The sequence below is a fragment of the Schistocerca piceifrons genome, chromosome 3 (genome assembly GCF_021461385.2).
Source record: "Schistocerca piceifrons isolate TAMUIC-IGC-003096 chromosome 3, iqSchPice1.1, whole genome shotgun sequence".
Classification (NCBI taxonomy): domain Eukaryota; kingdom Metazoa; phylum Arthropoda; class Insecta; order Orthoptera; family Acrididae; genus Schistocerca; species Schistocerca piceifrons.
In genome coordinates, this window is record NC_060140.1 from 477,942,398 (window position 1) to 477,962,175 (window position 19,778).

General features: G+C 44.6%; 1 protein-coding gene across 1 annotated transcript in view; it reads left to right on the plus strand.

Moving 5' to 3' along the window:
- LOC124788750 (tRNA dimethylallyltransferase-like) overlaps nt 1–19,778 on the plus strand; it is a 604,197-nt gene that overhangs the window by 91,491 nt on the left and 492,928 nt on the right. The window contains exon 2 of the mRNA XM_047256031.1: nt 7,493–7,631. Within this exon, the coding sequence (XP_047111987.1) occupies nt 7,493–7,631 (139 nt within the window). The remainder of the gene's footprint in view (nt 1–7,492; nt 7,632–19,778) is intronic.

Consider the following 19,778-nt stretch of genomic DNA (forward strand, 5'->3'; position numbering starts at 1 on the left):
ATCTCCCAGTTCCTACTGCAACCTACATCCTTCTGAATATGATTAGTGTATTCATCTCTTGGTCTCCCTCTACAATTTTTACCCTCCACGCTGCCGTCCAATACTAAATTGGTGATCCTTTGATGATTCAGAACATGTCGTACCAACCGATCCCTTCTTCTAGTCAAGTTGTGCCACAAACTCCTCTTCTCCCCAATTCTATTCAGTACCTCGTTATTAGTTATGTGATCTACCCATCTAATCTTCGGCATTCTTCTGTAGCACCACATTTCGAGAACTTCTATTCTCTTGTTGTCCAAACTATTTATCGTCCATGTTTCACTTCCATACATGCTTACACTCCATACAAATACTTTCAGAAACGACTTCCTGACATTTAAATCTATACTCGATGTTAACAAATTTCTCTTCTTCAGAAACGCTTTCCTTGCCATTGCCAGTCTACATTTTATATCCTCTCTACTTCGACCATCATCAGTTATTTTGCTCCCCAAATAGCAAAACTCCTTTATTACTTTAAGTGTCTCACTTCCTAATCTAATTGCCTCAGCATCACCCGAATGAATTAGACTACATTCCATTATCCTCGTTTTGCTTTTGTTGATGTTCATCTTACATCCTCCTTTCAAGACACCGTCCATTCCATTCAACTGGTCTTCCAAGTCCTTTGCTGTCTCTGACGGAATTACAATGTCATCAGCAAACCTCAAAGTTTTTATGTCTTATCCATGGATTTTAATAGCTACTCCGAACTTTTCATATGTTTCCTTTACTGCTTGCTCAATATACAGATTGAATAACATCTGGGATAAGCTACAGCCCTGTCTCACTCCTTTCCCAACCACTGCTTCCCTTTCATGTCCTTCGACTCTTTATAACTGCCATCTGGTTTCTGTACAAATTGTAAATAGCCTTTCGCTCCCTGTATTTTACCCCTGCCACCTTTAGATGAAGCAGGCAAAAAGGAATACAAACGTCTCAAAAATGAGATCGACAGGAAGTGCAAAATGGCTAAGCAGGGATGGCTAGAGGACAAATGTAAGGATGTAGAGGCTTATCTCACTAAGGGTAAGATAGATACTGCCTACAGGAAAATTAAAGAGACCTTTGGAGATAAGAGAACCACTTGTATGAACATCAAGAGCTCTGATGGAAACCCAGTTCTAAGCAAAGAAGGGAAAGCAGAAAGGTGGAAGGAGTATATAGAGGGTCTATACAAGGGCGATGTACTTGAGGACAATATTATGGAAATGGAAGAGGATGTAGATGAAGATGAAATGGGAGATACGATACTGCGTGAAGAGTTTGACAGAGCACTGAAAGACCTGAGTCGAAACAAGGCCCCCGGAGTAGACAACATTCCATTGGAACTACTGACGGCCTTGGGAGAGCCAGTCCTGACAAAACTCTACCATCTGGTGAGCAAGATGTATAAAACAGGCGAAATACCCTCAGACTTCAAGAAGAATATAATAATTCCAATCCCAAAGAAAGCAGGTGTTGACAGATGTGAGAATTACCGAACCATCAGTTTAATAAGCCACAGCTGCAAAATACTAACACGAATTCTTTACAGACGAATGGAAAAACTAGTAGAAGCCGACCTCGGGGAAGATCAGTTTGGATTCCGTAGAAATACTGGAACACGTGAGGCAATACTGACCTTACGACTTATCTTAGAAGAAAGATTAAGGAAAGGCAAACCTACATTTCTAGCATTTGTAGACTTAGAGAAAGCTTTTGACAATGTTGACTGGAATACTCTCTTTCAAATTCTGAAGGTGGCAGGGGTAAAATACAGGGAGCGAAAGGCTATTTACAATTTGTACAGAAACCAGGTGGCAGTTATAAGAGTCGAGGGACATGAAAGGGAAGCAGTGGTTGGGAAGGGAGTAAGACAGGGTTGTAGCCTCTCCCCGATGTTATTCAATCTGTATATTGAGCAAGCAGTAAAGGAAACAAAAGAAAAATTCGGAGTAGGTATTAAAATCCATGGAGAAGAAATAAAAACTTTGAGGTTCGCCGATGACATTGTAATTCTGTCAGAGACAGCAAAGGACTTGGAAGAGCAGTTGAACGGAATGGATGGTGTCTTGAAGGGAGGATATAAGATGAACATCAACAAAGGCAAAACGAGGATAATGGAATGTAGTCGAATTAAGTCGGGTGATGTTGAGGGTATTAGATTAGGAAATGAGACACTTAAAGTAGTAAAGGAGTTTTGCTATTTGGGGAGCAAAATAACTGATGATGGTCGAAGTAGAGAGGATGTAAAATGTAGACTGGCAATGGCAAGGAAAGCGTTTCTGAAGAAGAGAAATTTGTTAACTTCGAGTATAGATTTAAGTGTGAGGAAGTCATTTCTGAAAGTATTTGTATGGAGTGTAGCCATGTATGGAAGTGAAACATGGACGGTAAATAGTTTAGACAAGAAGAGAATAGAAGCTTTCGAAATGTGGTGCTACAGAAGAATGCTGAAGATTAGATGGGTAGATCACATAACTAATGAGGAAGTATTGAATAGGATTGGGGAGAAGAGGAGTTTGTGGCACAACTTGACCAGAAGAAGGGATCGGTTGGTAGGACATGTTCTGAGGCATCAAGGGATCACCAATTTAGTATTGGAGGGCAGCGTGGAGGGTAAAAATCGTAGGGGGAGACCAAGAGATGAATACACTAAGCAGATTCAGAAGGATGTAGGTTGCAGTAACTACTGGGAGATGAAGAAGCTTGCACGGGATAGAATAGCATGGAGAGCTGCATCAAACCAGTCTCAGTACTGAAGACCACAACAACAACAACCTTTAGAATTTGAAAGAGAGTATTCCAGTCAACATTGTTAAAAGCTTTCTCTAATTCTACAAATGCTAGAAACGTAGGTTTGCTTTTCCTCAATCTTTCTCCTAAGATAAATCATAGGGTCAGTATTACCTCACGTCTTCCAATATATCTACGGAATCCAAGCTGATCTTCCCCGAGGTCGGCTTATACCAGTTTTTCCATTCGTCTGTAAAGAATTCGCTTTAGTATTTTACAGCTGTGACTTATTAAACTGATAGTTCGGTAATTTTCACATCTGTCAACAGCTGCTTTCTTTGGGATTGGAATTATTATATTCTTCTTGAAGTCTGAGGGTATTTCGTCTGTGTCATACATCTTGCTTACCAGATGGTTGAGTTTTCTAAGGATTGGCTTTCCCAAGGCTGTCAGCATTTCTAATGGAATGTTGTCTACCTCCGGGGCCTTGTTTCGACTCAGGTCTTTCAGTGCTCTTATTAGGATCTGAATTAATATTTGGGTAGCTGCTTTCAGATAACTGCTTTCAGATAATACTACATCTGTACATATTATAAACGAAGTTCCTCGCCGCATTTTTGTGTCTAAATGTGAAGGCTAACCTCAGAGACTACTGTAGGGATTTTGATAAGATTTTCACTAGCAGACTTATTCACGAAGAAGGTTTTTGTATACAGTTTATTACCTCTACGCTAGACACATCGTGCGGCCATCGTGCCTGCGAAATCAGGGTGGGTCGGCAATTATCTATAACTGCGTCGACCGCGAAAAATCTGAGATTACTGTTAATATTTCTGTCAGTTAATTAATAAATAACATGGACAGCAGTGGTTCCCACACACATTTGTGTGGCTTTACTTTTGTATCTATCGATGACTCTCTGTCCAAGATAACTTATTGCGTTCTTCCCTGCCAAGTAATCTTCGATCCTGTCACAAATTTCTTTAGATAGTCCATATAATCTTGGTTTCCTTAATGAATCTTGTTTTGGTACTACGTCGGATATTTTTTCACAATAATTGTGACGTCATTGATATATGCAACAAATTGATAAATTGAAATGATTTGGAGAAACAACGACAACCAAAATCGCTCCTAACAGACCAGTGGCTGCGGTAGGACACTAGCAATTTCTCATCTGTCTGGTGCTGAAATAAAATGTGCACAGCGAGACGATGTGACGTGCACAGGATCCGCATTCTGAAGGAGGGCTGATGTATATTTATTTTAATGACCCGTCGACATCGAGGTCATAAGAGTCGGAGCACAACCTCTGATAGTTTCAAGGATTGGGAAGGAAATCGGCCGTGCCCTTTGAAAGGAAACATCCCCTCATTTACTTGGAGCGTTTTAGGGATATCACGGAAAACACAAATCAGGATGGCCGGACACGGGTTTGAACCGTCGTCCTACCGAACGCGAGTCCATTGTTCTAACCACTGCGGCAGAGTGTTACAAAAAGGTACGGCCAAACTTTCAAGAAACATTCCTCACACACAAAGAAAGACAATATGTTATGTGGACATGTGTCCGGAAACGCTTAGTTCCCATGTTAGAGCTCATTTTATTACTTCTCTTCAAATCACATTAATCATGGAATGGAAACACACAGCAACAGAACGTACCAGCGTGACTTCAAACACTTTGTTACAGGAAATGTTCAAAATGTCCTCCGATAACGAGGATACATGCACCCACCCTCCGTCGCATGGAATCCCTGATGCGCTGATGCAGCCCTGGAGAATGGCGTATTGTATCACAGCCGTCCACAATACGAGCACGAGGAGTCTCTACATTTGGCACCGGGGTTGCGTAGACAAGAGCTTTCAAATGCCCCCACAAATGAAAGTCAAGAGGGTTGAGGTCAGGAGAGCGTGGAGGCCATGGAATTGGTCCGCCTCTACCAATCCATCGGTCACCGAATCTGTTGTTGAGAAGCGTACGAACACTTCGACTGAAATGTTCAGGAGCTCCATCGTGCATGAACCACATGTTGTGTCGTACTTGTAAAGGCACATTTTCTAGCAGCACAGGTAGAGTATCCCGTATGAAATCATGATAACGTGCTCCATTGAGCGTAGGTGGAACAACATGGGGCCCAATCAAGACATCCCCAACAATGCCTGCCCAAACGCTCACAGAAAGTCTGTGTTGATGACGTGATTGCACAATTGCGTGCGGATTCTCGTCAGCCCACGCATGTTGATTGTGAAAATTTACAATTTGATCATCAGAATCGAGGAAGTACAGTACATACTGACGAAACTAAAATGAGCTCTAACATGGAAATTAAGCGTTTCCGGACACATGTCCAAATAACATCTTTCCTTTATTTGTGTGTGAGGAATGTTTCCTGAAAGTTTGGCCGTACCTATTTGTAACACCTTGTATAACATTTATTATTTTATTTTTTATTATTTTTTACAAGTTTAATTTTTTTGTTTGGTTCAGTGCGATGTTGTGCTCCGTTCCTAGTTACGTTGTCGCCGAGACACCAAGTCCTGATTTCCTGCTGTTCTTTTTTGTAGGTTGTTGTGAATCTGAAGGTGTAGACTACAAATTCAACGGTCGGAGTTCGATTCCCAGACTGTCTTAGGATTTTAGTGCCTGACTTGTAGCTTTTTTCACCTCTTTCAGCGATCCATTAAAGTGGAAATGCCAAGTTGCCTCGTAGTTCGAAGCGTCCGTTAATCTGCTGGTTCCGTCCTCTTCCTCCTCACTGGATACGTCAGTTCGAAGACTGCAGGAGGGCAACGTCTTGCCGCCCGAAATATGATCAAATCTAGTAAAGCACTGCTGCGTTCTAACCAGCCTTCGGGCAGGGGACAGCTCTACATTAAGGCAGTATAATGATGCTGCCTGTTATACGGCCATTTCAGCAGCAGATTCTTCCCACGTACAGTGCTCACTTTTTCGTCTCTATATTTGCCACAGATGCAAGACCCGCACAATACTCCAAACTACACTCCTGGAAATGGAAAAAAGAACACATTGACACCGGTGTGTCAGACCCACAATACTTGCTCCGGACACTGCGAGAGGGCTGTACAAGCAATGATCACACGCACGGCACAGCGGACACACCAGGAACCGCGGTGTTGGCCGTCAAATGGCGCTAGCTGCGCAGCATTTGTGCACCGCCGCCGTCAGTGTCAGCCAGTTTGCCGTGGCATACGGAGCTCCATCGCAGTCTTTAACACTGGTAGCATGCCGCGACAGCGTGGACGTGAACCGTATGTGCAGTTGACGGACTTTGAGCGAGGACGTATAGTGGGCATGCGGGAGGCCGGGTGGACGTACCGCCGAATTGCTCAACACGTGGGGCGTGAGGTCTCCACAGTACATCGATGTTGTCGCCAGTGGTCGGCGGAAGGTGCACGTGCCCGTCGACCTGGGACCGGACCGCAGCGACGCACGGATGCACGCCAAGACCGTAGGATCCTACGCAGTGCCGTATGGGACCGCACCGCCACTTCCCAGCAAATTAGGGACACTGTTGCTCCTGGGGTATCGGCGAGGACCATTCGCAACCGTCTCCATGAAGCTGGGCTACGGTCCCGCACACCGTTAGGCCGTCTTCCGCTCACACCTCAACATCGTGCAGCCCGCCTCCAGTGGTGTCGCGACAAGCGTGAATGGAGGGACGAATGGAGACGTGTCGTCTTCAGCGATGAGGGTCGCTTCTGCCTTGGTGCCAATGATGGTCGTATGCGTGTTTGGCGCCGTGCAGGTGAGCGCCACAATCAGGACTGCATACGACCGAGGCACACAGGGCCAACACCCGGCATCGTGGTGTGGGGAGCGATCTCCTACACTGGCCGTACACCACTGGTGATCGTCGAGGGGACACTGAATAGTGCACGGTACATCCAAACCGTCATCGAACCCATCGTTCTACCATTCCTAGACCGGCAAGGGAACTTGCTGTTCCAACAGGACAATGCACGTCCGCATGTATCCCGTGCCACCCAACGTGCTCTAGAAGGTGTAAGTCAACTACCTTGGCCAGCAAGATCTCCGGATCTGTCCCCCATTGAGCATGTTTGGGACTGGATGAAGCGTCGTCTCACGCGGTCTGCACGTCCAGCACGAACGCTGGTCCAACTGAGGCGCCAGGTGGAAATGGCACGGCAAGCCGTTCCACAGGACTACATCCAGCATCTCTACGATCGTCTCCATGGGAGAATAGCAGCCTGCATTGCTGCGAAAGGTGGATATACACTGTACTAGTGCCGACATTGTGCATGCTCTGTTGCCTGTGTCTATGTGCCTGTGGTTCTGTCAGTGTGATCATGTGATGTATCTGACCCCAGGAATGTGTCAATAAAGTTTCCCCTTCCTGGGACAATGAATTCACGGTGTTCTTATTTCAATTTCCAGGAGTGTAAATTGTATCATCTGATGATGAATCGGCAGGCGATTCGAAACCGGTCATGAATAAATAAAAATTGAAGAAAAAACGGCGATTGGTTGCAGTAATTCCTGAAACCTTTAACAGTAATGTTGTTTTTACCGATGTCAATAACAGGCACGGTACAGCCTAATCTAAAATGTTCTTAATTTAAAGTACATGTAGATGCCTTGTGGTGACTATCCTAACGACTCAATTTTCGGACGTATAGATGTGTTAGATGTGTTTTGGTAGTTTTTTTCACTTGTTCTGTGACTAAGTGTGTGTGTGTTGGTGTGTCGGCAGGTCGCTGCAGGTGTTCCGGCAGCTGGGCCGCAAGCACAGTGAGGTGCTGAGAGAACAGCGCGCAGCCGCGGGCGGCAGCAGCTTGGGAGGCCCCCTGCGCTACCCGGACTCCATCATCCTCTGGCCGCAGTGCCAACAGGTGAGCGCGGCGATCCCAGCCTCAGGGGACGTCCATTAATTACGTGAGCTCAGAATGGGGTGGCGGGAGGGGTCTGGCAATATGTCAGCAAATCTCATTTCAGAGGCGGGGGAGAAATGAAAATCTCGCATCAATTTTTTAATACAGTGACCGTAAACTGAAGAGCCAAAGAAACTGGTACACCTGCCTAATATCGTGTAGGTCCCTCGATAACACTCAGAAGTGCTGCAACACGGCATGGCATGGACTCAACTAATGTCCGAAGTAGTGCTCGAGGGCACTGACACCATGAATCCTGCAGGGCTGTTCATAAATCCGCAACAGTACGAGTGGGTGTAGATCTCTTCTGAACAGCGCGTTGCAAGGCATCCCAGATATGCTCAGTAATGTTCATCTCTGGCGAGTTTGGTAGCCAGTGGAAATGTTTAAATTCAGAAGAGTGTTCCTGGAGATAATCTGTAACAATTCTGGACGTGTGGGGTGTCGCATAGTCTTGCTGGAATTTCCCGAATTCGTCGGAACGCAAAATGGACGTTAATGGATGCAGGTGATCAGACAGGATGCTTACATACGTGTGGCCTGGCAGAATGGTGCCTAGACATATCAGGAGCCCCATGTCACTTCAACTGCACATGCCCCACACCATTACAGAGCCTCTGCCAGCTTGAACAGTCTCCTGCTGACATGTAGAGTCCATGGATTCATGAGGATGTCTCCATCCTGTAGACGTCTGTCCGCTCGATACAATTTGAAACGAGACTCGGCCTACCGTGCAACATGTTTCCAGTCATCAACAGTCCAATGTCGGTGTTGACGGTCCAGACGAGGCGTATGCTTTGTGTCGAGCAGTCATAAAGAGTGCACCACGATTCTCTTCAGCCATCGTTGAATCCGTTCTTGCAGGATCGTTTTCCGACTGGAACGCTGTCGGTGCTTTGATGTTTCACCGGTTTTTTGATATTCACGGTACACTCGTGAAATGGTTGTACGGGAAAGTCCCCTGCCATTGTAGCAGCAATAACGATCTAACAACTGCACTAGACCTTTGTTGACTTACGTAGGTGTTGCCGACCGCAGCGCTGTAATCTGCCTGTGTACATATCTTTGTATTTCAATATGCATGCCTATACCAGTTTCATTGACGCTTCAGTGTACATTACCAGGGGACCCGTGCGAAACTTTCGCCCTTGTATAGTTTTAAATAATGACAGTATTTGGAATAAATGTAGTCGTCGGGATAAGGGCAGTTGTGGTAATGAATAAAAAACATTATTAGAAGTTAACCGAACGACGTGACATAATAATCTTGAATTTACGGCGCATCCTTGCATGTATGTATGCGCATACTTTTGAACAAGTTTCTTTACAGAGCATTCCAGTACCTTGGTGTAAACGATATTTGACGTAAGAATATAACCTTCGTGTACTTTCTGTTTTTCGTTTTCTTTAACAGATACAAAAATGTTACTTGATTTAGTTATCCTTGAAAAAGGCTACATCCTTTTTTCCTTGAGTAAAGACGGTATTTGTTATATACAGTCCTGCTCATCGTAGCGTTTGCCCTGCGACTTATTTGTAAGATCGAAAATGGAAATTTAATGTGACAGCTGTCTTCTTGTCAATTGAAGAGGCATGCTTGGATCAGGTGGTATTACAACAGCTTTTCCGGTGTCAATCAGCTGAGAATTTGTTGTAAATTCATTGACTTTTGTTACAGTAAGGGCGTTAAAGCTGCAGTAGCAATAAATAAATCACATCTTTAGGCGAGAATTTACGAACTTCCAGTATGCTGGAGTAGCTTGGGTCAGGAAATTCTGTTAGTCAATAGAACGAAAAACCAGTCCAAACTGCAAATGTTTTATTTTTCTTTCGATGAATAGCTTGGGTCGAGACCCATTTTCAAATCAAAATCGAAAATGGCAGTTCTGAAGAAGTCAAAAAATGTGTAATATGCATTCACAGTGCATAAAGAGTTATCTGTATGCACGCAGACGTACAGTACACATTTTTAACATCTTCGGAAATGCCATTTTCAATTTTTTTAGGTTCATTTGAAAATTAGACTCGACCTGAAACTAGTCATCGAATGGTCGCAAAGTATGTTCATTTAGAAAAGTCAGCTTGTATGACGGACAGAGTTTTTGGTCTGCCGCAGTGGTGTACTGTTATTTTCTGTGACAATGCTGCATACAAATTATCCACTTAATAAGTATTTTAAAACAAGTAAAAGGGTATTTGTAGTAAGCTAATATCAGAAGGGAGTCTCTTCTTCATTATTAATAAGTTAGCTGCATAAAATTTAGGTATGATGTAGGCATCCATGATGCCCTTTTACCTAGGATAATTAAAAGTCTCTTTTACGTTAAAATTTTCGACAAATAGTAAGTTCTAGCACAAACTCAGTATGCAGTGTCAGAAGCTGGTTAAAAATCCTTTCTAGCGATACCTACCTGTAGCATTAGCATTTGTGGACAAAAAGGGATGTTGAGTTGGGAAATACTATATACACTCCTGGAAATGGAAAAAAGAACACATTGACACCGGTGTGTCAGACCCACCATACTTGCTCCGGACACTGCGAGGGGGCTGTACAAGCAATGATCACACGCACGGCACAGCGGACACACCAGGAACCGCGGTGTTGGCCGTCGAATGGCGCTAGCTGCGCAGCATTTGTGCACCGCCGCCGTCAGTGTCAGCCAGTTTGCCGTGGCATACGGAGCTCCATTGCAGTCTTTAACACTGGTAGCATGCCGCGACATCGTGGACGTGAACCGTATGTGCAGTTGACGGGCTTTGAGCGAGGGCGTATAGTGGGCATGCGGGAGGCCGGGTGGACGTACCGCCGAATTGCTCAACACGTGGGGCGTGAGGTCTCCACAGTACATCGATGTTGTCGCCAGTGGTCGGCGGAAGGTGCGGGTGTCCGTCGACCTGGGACCGGACCGCAGCGACGGACGGATGCACGCCAAGACCGTAGGATCCTACGCAGTGCCGTAGGGGACCGCACCGCCACTTCCCAGCAAATTAGGGACACTGTTGCTCCTGGGGTATCGGCGAGGACCATTCGCAACCGTCTCCATGAAGCTGGGCTACGGTCCCGCACACCGTTAGGCCGTCTTCCGCTCACGCCCCAACATCGTGCAGCCCGCCTCCAGTGGTGTCGCGACAGGCGTGAATGGAGGGACGAATGGAGACGTGTCGTCTTCAGCGATGAGAGTCGCTTCTGCCTTGGTGCCAATGATGGTCGTATGCGTGTTTGGCGCCGTGCAGGTGAGCGCCACAATCAGGACTGCATACGACCGAGGCACACAGGGCCAACACCCGGCATCATGGTGTGGGGATCGATCTCCTACCTGGCCGTACACCACTGGTGATCGTCGAGGGGACACTGAATAGTGCACGGTACATCCAAACCGTCATTGAACCCATCGTTCTACCATTCCTAGACCGGCAAGGGAACCTGCTGTTCCAACAGGACAATGCACGTCCGCATGTATCCCGTGCCACCCAACGTGCTCTAGAAGGTGTAAGTCAACTACCCTGGCCAGCAAGATCTCCGGATCTGTTCCCCATTGAGCATGTTTGGGACTGGATGAAGCGTCGTCTCACGCGGTCTGCACGTCCAGCACGAACGCTGGTCCAACTGAGACGCCAGGTGGAAATGGCATGGCAAGCCGTTCCACAGGACTACATCCAGCATCCCTACGATCGTCTCCATGGGAGAATAGCAGCCTGCATTGCTGCGAAAGGTGGATATACACTGTACTAGTGCCGACATTGTGCATGCTCTGTTGCCTGTGTCTATGTGCCTGTGGTTCTGTCAGTGTGATCATGTGATGTATCTGACCCCAGGAATGTGTCAATAAAGTTTCCCCTTCCTGGGACAATGAATTCACGGTGTTCTTATTTCAATTTCCAGGAGTGTATGATTATAACGGATAACATTTTGAAACTTCGTGGCAGATTAAAACTTTGTGCCCGACCGAGACTCGAACTCGGGACCTTTGCCTTTCGCGGGCAAGTGCTCTACCATCTGAGCTACCGAAGCACGACTCACGCCCGGTACTCACAGCTTTACATCTGCCTGTGTCTCGTCTCCAACCTTCCAAACTTTACAGAAGCTCTCCTGCGAACCTTGCAGAACTAGCACTCCTGAAAGAAAGGATATAGCGGAGACATGGCTTAGCCACAGCCTGGGGGATGTTTCCAGAATGAGATTTTCACTCTGCAGTGGAGTGTGCGCTGATATGAAACTGCACGCACTTAGCCGCACGATTGTCAGACGTCAGTCGGGTGCTTCCTTGCCGCGCCGGTTGAAATCACTGCGTGTCACTCAGTTGTGATATTCTGCAACGGACATAAAACCCTTGTTATTTTGTTCAGAATGAATATGTATGAAAACTTTTACAATGGCTTTGTTAAGCGGCATGCCAGCAAGTCGAAACAAACGTGCCGGCAAGAAGTTAATCGTCAGTGGAAGGAAGCTAAGCTGAAGTTTACGGACAAGTATTCTTTACGTGTTCACATAAATCAAAAGATTGAAAAATTGTGTAATCATACGTATCAAAGAGACTTACAATTAATGTGGTCTCTCATCTGCAAGTTAAGCAAACGTTCAGTGAAATTTAATGTATGTAATGCATCAATAAAAGCTCAATTTTTTAGGCATCCTACAAAACGATCAGTACTGTTTGCGCTGAGCTATTTTGTCCGTCTGTCTGTCTCTGTCTGACTGTCCATCCGAATACTGCTCAGGATTGACATGTTTAAAATAAAGTGGTTTAATCACTAGTTTTTCGTAAATCGAGGTATCACTTTTTCTGCGGAATTAGAGGTGCAGTTTATAAATACGTTTAAGAAGCACTATAACGAGTTTAAATAAATTGTTTTGAAAGCTGGCAAATGGCGGAGAATATTGAGAGAATATCCATTATTTCAACAGATAACATTTTGTTTTATGAAATTAATTCCCAGCATCCTTAATCGGTATTTTTAGTGGTGTGAAGCAAAAATATGAGTCTATCAAATAAATTTAAAAATCTTCCCATTCCAACGTGGCAGGACTTTACAGCAACCGGTTTAAAAGTGTTTCAGAACAAATAGAATTATTTGATGTCAGTGAGGCGTTTCGCCCTTTTGGGACATCATGAGATTGTGTAAAAGTAGCTGGATACATGACCCATCAGTCATAATACCAATTATGTATCCGGTTAACTTGGTGTCCATTTTACATTATATGATGTTTTATGACTAATAAATAATTTAAATAATTTCGCAACCGAGACTGTTTTTGTTCTGAAATAAATTTAATTATTTGAAAATTATATGATTCGCCTCGCGTGAGGGGGCCCACCACATCTCACCAAATCTCATCAAGTGGAAGTTGGGGGGGGGGGAGGTTCCAAATTAAAAAAAAAAAGGAACATCACGTAATTAATGGACGCCCCCTTATCTCGTAGAGGTACGTCACTGTCCAATCGATGCTAGATTAATGGTGTGCATTCATGGTTTTCTGCCGATTTGTTGTTTCCATTTTATGCGCGCTATTTCGGCGACAGATCTAGCCGTTTTCTTCAGGTGCTGCGAGTTCTACTGTTACGTGTACTTGCTGGCCGCACTCCGACCAGAGTGTCAAGATAAGTAAGTGTCGTCTCTTTGTCAGGGATGGGTAGCTCTTGTGGAACGGTTGTCCACCACAGTCCAGTTCGAATCTTCTCGTGATTGCCTTTCACACACATCCGTCCCTAACACATTTTAGAATCCTCGACCCCTCTCACTTCTTTCTCTTCTTGTACTTCCGTGTTCTTCCTATCCTGCTTTGCGTCCTCTTCCCCTTTTTTGTGCTACGTCATTTTTTTTCGCCTGTCGTATAGCTGTGCCCCCATGGAGACGGTGCCCAGGGCACACGCCCTGCTTCCATACCCCAATTAATGCCTCTATTTGAGGATCTGGTAAGCATTCGAGAATCGTACTGACAACCTGAACCACCAGATTCATCAAGTTCAGATATTAAAAAAATCACACCTATTTCTTTTCAGTGTGACCACTGACACTCGGTTAATACCGGTGGAAACTCATCTCGAGAGAGAGATTCCGGGAGCAATAGCTTTCGTTCCATTAAGTAGTGGAATGTCTTCGCTGGTGCCTTTCTAGTGCGGTTTTACAAAGATTGATTATCATTTTAAAAAACACTGATTTTTTCCAACTCGATGCAGTCAGATACTGTAGTGATTCCTTATAACGAAGAGACTAGCAATGTGCTTCATACGTTGTCGCCTTCGTTGTTGTACAAAGTGTAAGTAGCTAATTAAGAGATGTATATCACAGGGAACAACGCTGATTCACCGACCCACGAGGCAGGTAGTGCTACATGCTATACCAGCCGTCACATAAACATGTTCCTTGTCACGTAAACTCTAGAGGACCGTTCTGCGGTTATTTGTGTAGTTGTGACTGTGTCGTTAGAAATGATTTCCTGTTGATGCTAGCGTCTTGAGGGAACAAATGGATGGCCAAGGCAGTGCGTTATTGCGACACCAGTGTCACATAAAACGGTAGACTTACAGCAGCAGAAATGACCGCTTACGATCATGTTATAATGTCGTTGTCATCACTGGTTCTATTAGAATAAATCGTTCCTGCAGAGGCTCAAGCTCACATACGTGTAGCAGTAAGGAAGTAATCACAAATATCGTGCTAGTCTTTGTAGCTTGTAAAAGATTACAAGCATATTTATCAAGACCATGTTAAGAGTGGAACACACAATAACCCCTTTGACTCTGACGCTCATGAAAAGAGTTGACTACTGACTTTGTGATAACTATAAGGCTCTTGTATCATACAGCTAAGCACTGTGTAAGAGTGTGAGAGCTGAGAGTGTTAACCGACGTGCATGTTCGTCAGGACTTCTACCCACCTTTTTCCATTAATTCCTTTGTGTCTTTATTTATTCCCCGCCCCCCCCCCCCCCCCAGAGAAGGCCGATCAGTGTATTAATGACTGTGCATGGTACTTATTGTGATTGTGATTCAAGGAGAAGGTGAAAAGTCGCCGAGCATGCCTTGAAAGATATTGGCTTCTAGGTCAAAATTCATGCGTTTCTGCATAAAGTCCCCCTACCGATTGATTCACACACACACACACACACACACACACACACACACACACACACACACACACACACCACACAAAGGACGCCGCTCGAAGTAAGTATCCAAAATGGACGGAAATCGGTATATGTAATTGTACAGGCAAACAAATGATTACAGTTTCAGAAAAATTGGATGATTTGTTCAAGAGAAACAGCTTCACGAAGCGAGCAAGTCAGTAATGCGTTGAACCAACTCTTGCCCTTACGCGAGCAGTTATTCGGCTTTGGTACTGATCAATAGAGTTGTTGGATGTCCTCTTGAGGGATATCGTGCCAAATTGTGTCCAGTTCGCGCATTAGATCGTTAAAACACCCATCGTGTGCGGGCGAGAATCCTGGGCTTACATTTCAGCAAGATACTGCCCGCCCGCACACGCCGAGAGTTCCTACTGCTTGTCTTTCTGCTAGCCTACGTTGGCCAACAACTTCGCCGGATCTCTCCCCAATTGAGAATGTTTGGAACATTACGGGCAGAGCTCTCCAACTAGGCCAATATTTTGACGATCTAACGCGCCAGTTGGACAGAAGTTGACATGCTATCTCTCAGGAGGATCTCCAACAACTCTATCGGTCAGTGCCAAGCCGAGTAACTGCTTGGGTAAGGGCCAGAGTTGGTCCAACGCGTTATTGACCTGCTCACTTTGTGAAGCTCTTTCTTTTGAACAAAACACCCAATTTTTCTGAAATTGTAATATCCCATTCGATAATTCATTCGTATGGCGTGTTTTTTTCCCCTTAGAGTGTATCGTTCGGTATCACAACAGCATATGACGGGAGCTAAAGTTATAATTAACACGTCGAATAAATAAAGTTTGTTAATTAATGTTTTTATTTGTCGGAGGTACATGCCTGCAGTCCTGGTTCGGCGCTAGGGAGTGCCAAAACAACATGGCGTATCCTGTTGTCAAAGTGTAGGCTTGAAGACGGATGTATCGCCATCCAGGCAATAGCCGTTAATTGAGAATGAGTAACTGATCAGTTTTCAGCATCCTGTGCGTCATTTTGAACACGGCCAAAGTCGCCGCCTTGTGGTTTCGCGATTGCTCATATCCGTTGAGAACACTTGGTTCAAATGGCTCTGAGCACTATGGGACTTAACATCTATGGTCATCAGTCCCCTAGAACTTAGAACTACTTAAACCTAACTAACCTACGGACGTCACACAACACCCAGTCATCACGAGGCGTTAAGAACACTCTCCGAACCACCGAGACAGCAGTGAAAATAAAACAATAAACTGGTAGCCAAGATCGCAGGAATTCTTTTTATTCCATGATTACCGATTTCGGCGAAATTTAAAGACGCCATCGTCGGATCTTAGGACAACATACAGGTTACAACATCAAGGCACACAATGGTGATTTTAATAGTTGCCTATAACAGGCAGGCCTTACAAACGTGTCGTAAGTAGCACATAGGCGTCCAAGGCGGCCTGTAGTGTAAGAACAGAGCCGGAGTTGCGGTAGTATCTATCTTGCGCTTGTATGTGATGGAGACACTTAACATTTACAATGTCATCTCTCTCGGAGCGTAGTGGCAGTGACTTGTGCAAGTGCTTCCTCGGGCTACACAGAGCTGGCGTCGCGCGAAGTGCGTTGGCCGGGCTACTGCCGGTCAGGGTCGCGCTGCGCTGATAGCCGGCGTCAGCTGTGCCCCAGACGCGCCGCGCCGCGCCGCCGGAAGCCGCCCACGCCACCGACGCCGGCCGCCCGATAGCTGCCGGCCCGCGTCCCGCCATAAAAACCTGACCACATGCCGTGGCGCGCCAGTCTACATCTCCATCTACTGATGCGGTCCGTAATACTCTCCTCCCACATTTTATTTCATTTAGTACTCGGCTAGAGCTAAGTGCTACTGGCTGGGGATGACAAACTGACCTCATATTTTTAGATTTCCAAGAGGATTTTAACACCATTCCTCACAATCGACTTCTGATTAAATTGTGTGCCTATGGAGTATCGTCTCAACTGGATTCGTGATTTCCTGTCAAGAAGGTCACAGTTCGCAATAACTGACAGAAAGTCATCGAGCAAAATGAAAGTAACATCTGGCTTTTCCCAACGAAGTGTTATGGGTTCTTTACTGTTCATGACCTACTTAAACCATTTATGAAACCATCTGAGCAGCCCTCTTAGATTGGCTGCAGATCATGCTGTCATTTACAGTAGTGTAAAGTCATCAGATAATCAAAACCAATTACAAACTGATTAGACAAGATATCTGTATGATGCAAAAACTTGAAACTGACTCTTAAATAACGAAAAGTGTAAAGTCTTCCACATGCATAATAAAAAGAATCCGCTAAATTTCAGTTACAGGATAAAACAAACTAAATCTAAAGGCTGTAAATTTAACTAAATAATTAGGGATCACAATTACGAATAACTAAAATTGGGCCGGCCGGGGTGGCCTTGCGGTTCTAGGCGCTACAGTCTGGAGCCGAGCAACCGCTACGGTCGCAGGTTCGAATCCTGCCTCGGGCATGGATGTGTGTGATGGCCTTAGGATAGTTAGGTTTAAATAGTTCTAAGTTTTAGGCGACTGATGACCTCAGAAGTTGAGTCGCATAGTGCTCAGAGTCATTTTGAACTAAAATTGGAACGATCACACAGATAACGTTGTGGGGAAAGCAAACCAGAGACTGCCATTTATCGCCAGAACACTTAGAAAATGCAGTGGACTTACTAAAGAGACTGCTTACACGAAGCCTCTCCGTCCTCTTCTTGAGTATTGTTGCGCGTTGTAGGATCCTTATCAGATTGCATTGACGAAAGACATCGAAAATATTCGAAGAAAAGCAGTTGCTTTTGTACTATCGCGAAGTAGAGCAGAGAGCGCCATGGATATGATCCCCGAATTAAGATGGCAGCCATTATAAAGAAAGGCATTTTTCGTTGCAGCAGGATCTTCTCGCGGAATTTCAATCTCGAGCTTTCTCCACCGAGTACAAACATTTTTTTGGCGTCCACCTACATGGGGAGAAATGATCATCATATTAAAATAAGACAAATCAGAGCTTTTACGGAAAGATTTAGGTTTTCTCTTTACCGCGCGTTGTTCCAGCGTGGAACGGTAGAGAAAAAGCTTGAAAGTGATTCGATGAACCCTCTGCTCCGCACTTTATTCATAATTACAAAGTAGTGATGACGTCGTACTCCAGAACAACCTCATGATTATTGTCGATGACAGTGTCACAGCGATGGTGTTATTTTTCTTTTTTTTTCTTCATTCGTAGCTATCTTGACTTAAAAACGGTTTACCGGTTTCGGTTTTTACGAGTCGTCATCAGAACAATAAAAAACACAAGATAAAATTTAAAGTAACATTGATGGAGGCTAGATCGCTGTATTAGACATGTTACATTCGTTGCAAGGTACTGCCAGTGTTTTTATGTCTTTCCTGGGTTTTAGTTATGATGACGTCACGTAAAAGTTGAAACTGGTGAACTGTTATAAGTTAGTCCAATGCGATCAAGATTATTATGAATGAAAAGCTATTCTCCAGTATAGATCCCGACCTCTGATTTCTTACTGCATAAATAGCGGAGGTGCAGTATGCGATTAACCTTTTTCCTTTCATTAAAGTTTTTAAAGTTTTGATATTACGTGTACAGCGTATTGAAAGTAGCCAACTGCTCTCATTCGCAGATACTGAATGACTATAGTGCGGGTAATTTGTGCGCCGTGGTTTACTCTGTCTCAACACATATACACAGTTTCTTCAGACTTGAGTAGTTGAGTTACTGTGTTAAACCCTCAACGTGAGATTATACCTATTAATTAACAGATTATGACAGCATTGTAATTTTTTTAAAATTCGGCCGAGAATTACATGAAGTACTGAAAATCGTAATTGTTTAGACCTTGGAGGACGTTAGACAGTCAACCTGCAACTGTAACCGGGGATGTATTCTCAATCTTCAACTCTTCAGCCGTTTCTTCATACAGATGATTCTTTCTAAAATAAAATCTTTATAGGCACATGAGTAAGTTAAAATGCACCCCAAGTCGCTGTCTTCAGTCACGTGAAAGGACAGTCTTGTGATATCGGATCTTTTTTTTTTTTTTTTTTAAATACGCTGTTAACATTTTGGTACTCCTTACAATATCCCGGATAGTTCCCAATAACCATCATATTCCTGATGTAACTTAGAGTACTCGGTGCTGCAGTCGCGTAGAACATTGGCCTGACGTCTGAACGATGCTAATATCATCCTTGAGGCATCGTGGGACGGTGATATTGGAGAAGTATGCGGTCGGAACAGAGCTTTCATGGCGGTTAATGACGGCGCCCGAAACCAGAGCCATTACTTCTCCTTACGATAACTTTCTTTGAGGCTGTGTGTAAACAGTTTCAGTTTCCGCTCCAACAAAGTATCTAGAATCTTTCCTCTGGCTCCTTGACGACAGTAGCAGACTATATTCTTGATACTGTCGTGATGGTTAATACCCGATGAAGACATGTACATCGAACGTGTTGAGTATCTGGATACAAGTAGTAGTTTGCAGCTGCGATATGCCGACTTTAAATTATCTGCATATGTTTATACACATTATTAATTCGATATAGTGACAATGGGAGAAACGAAATGGTCCAGAATTGCAATAGACTGGATCGCAAAATGCAGCGTACCGCTGGGAAGACATGGGAGCACATGGATGGATGGATGCATGGATGGATGGAGGGATGGATGGATGGGTGGATGGGGATAAGACAAGACTTGGGGCAGCAGGGAGTATTGGAGAACTGAAGAGAAAAGCAGATGGAGAGCCTTAACTGTCGCATTGTGCTGTCCTCTGGGACTGATCGCGTAAATTTGCCATGTAATTCATCTTTATCGTCGCCATATCTTTTCTTGTATGCACGGGTGCTTATATCAGCGCATATCGCGTGGTTGCCGCTCACTTTCATAGTCTCTGCTGGCCTGACGATGTCGCTAGCAAGTCGTCTGTTGTCAAACATTTATTTTTTTTCTTTATAAACGAAAAATACA